We start from the raw sequence: 1,453 nt of genomic DNA, 5'->3' as shown, positions 1-1,453 counted from the left end.
AGGGCACACTCCATTAATATGAGATTTGAAAAATCCTTTATTAACCTTCTACCTGATAATATTTCAATTGACTGTGTTTGAATTCCTCCCTCAACCACTGATGTCACTGTAGAAACCCACAATGACAGATCCAATTTTCCTCCATCCTTTTGAAGGAACCCAGCACCTGCTCGAAGAGCCAACAATGTCAGGTGCTACTCTTGAATTATTCCTGTCAGTGCAATGTCAATCCCGAGGGACATAAATGGAGCTGCTGCCCCTCCAAACTGACATGAAGGCCTTCTGGAAATTGTCTCCAATGGCGGCGTACAGGAACAGATTTCCAAATATATTGAGTGCCGCTATGGGTCTGAAGATTATATATACTGCGTGAATATGCGTTTCAAAATAGGTGCCGGGGGAATGTACACGCGCTTCAATGCGTAGTCCCCTCAGGATATGAAAAGGAACGTAACAGACATTGAAGACGACCAGGAGGACGACGATGAGCCTGCAAGCCCTCTTTTTGTCAGTGTCACTTGCATAGGGTCCTTTGCTCAAAGTGCAGATAATCCTTGTGTAGCACAGAGTCACAATCACCAGTGGTAGTGCAAAGCCAAGGACCGTCAGGAGCCAGTTGTACCACCTGAGAACATACAGCTCATTTGAGCTGGCAAAATCCAGGCAGGACGCAATGCTGTGGGGTTCTTTCGAGGTGAACATGGTCCCTATCGGTATAACTTCCACCAATGCAATTCCCCACACTAACGCACAGGCAATCTTAGCCCACCTCTTTCTGTGGATGGCTGTGAAGTGCATAGGATGAACAATCACAAAGAACCGGAAAATACTGAAACAAGCCAGGAAGAGGATACTGCCATAGAGGTTCAGGTGGAACACCAGTCGGACGAAGCTGCACAGGAAATTGCCCAGAGTGCCGCTTTCATCCTGGGTGTAGTTATACACCAGGAAAGGGAGGCTTACCAAGTAGAGTAGGTCTGCAATGGCCAGGTTCAACATGATGATGAGGCTGCTCCTCCAGGGCCTCATCTTGAAGATGTAGATGATGATGCAAATGATATTTCCGGGGAAGCCCACTAGGAAGATGATGCTGTACATTGCTGGGAGATAGTATCCCTTGACTATGTAGTTCTCTTCTATTGCTGTGCAGTTCACACACTCTGTACTGTTTTGCAGAGTCGCGTTCTCCAGGTTTCCTACAGATTCATTCATGATGGCCTGAAACCTTCAACATAACAAGAGATTGCATGTTAACATCGAAACCATATCGCGGAACTTGCATACATTCATTGGTCAAATTATTCAGAAGGAAGTCTGGTGCTACATACAATCTAATAGAAACAGAACCAAACTATGATTAGCTCATTCTTCTCTTGATGTGCTATTTGACTAGTCAAGCTCTGATGAAAATAAAATAAAACTTTTTTCAATTGTACTTCTTTGTTATTCAAGA

At 44.5% G+C, this 1,453-nt stretch overlaps 1 protein-coding gene across 1 annotated transcript; it reads right to left on the bottom strand.

Annotated features, from left to right (window-relative positions):
* Window positions 1-225: 225 nt before the first annotated feature.
* On the bottom strand, window positions 226-1,212 carry LOC138528020 (2-oxoglutarate receptor 1-like). The gene has a single exon (XM_069639452.1). The coding sequence runs from the start codon at window positions 1,210-1,212 to the stop codon at window positions 226-228; it is 987 nt and encodes a 328-aa protein (XP_069495553.1).
* Window positions 1,213-1,453: the final 241 nt, after the last annotated feature.

Source organism: Ambystoma mexicanum, chromosome 7q, assembly GCF_040938575.1.
Source record: "Ambystoma mexicanum isolate Mex_15411 chromosome 7q, UKY_AmexF1_1, whole genome shotgun sequence".
In the NCBI taxonomy this organism is placed as follows: Eukaryota; Metazoa; Chordata; class Amphibia; order Caudata; family Ambystomatidae; genus Ambystoma; species Ambystoma mexicanum.
The sequence above is the reverse complement of the archived record's forward strand: the minus strand, read 5'-3'. Positions and strand labels throughout refer to the sequence as shown.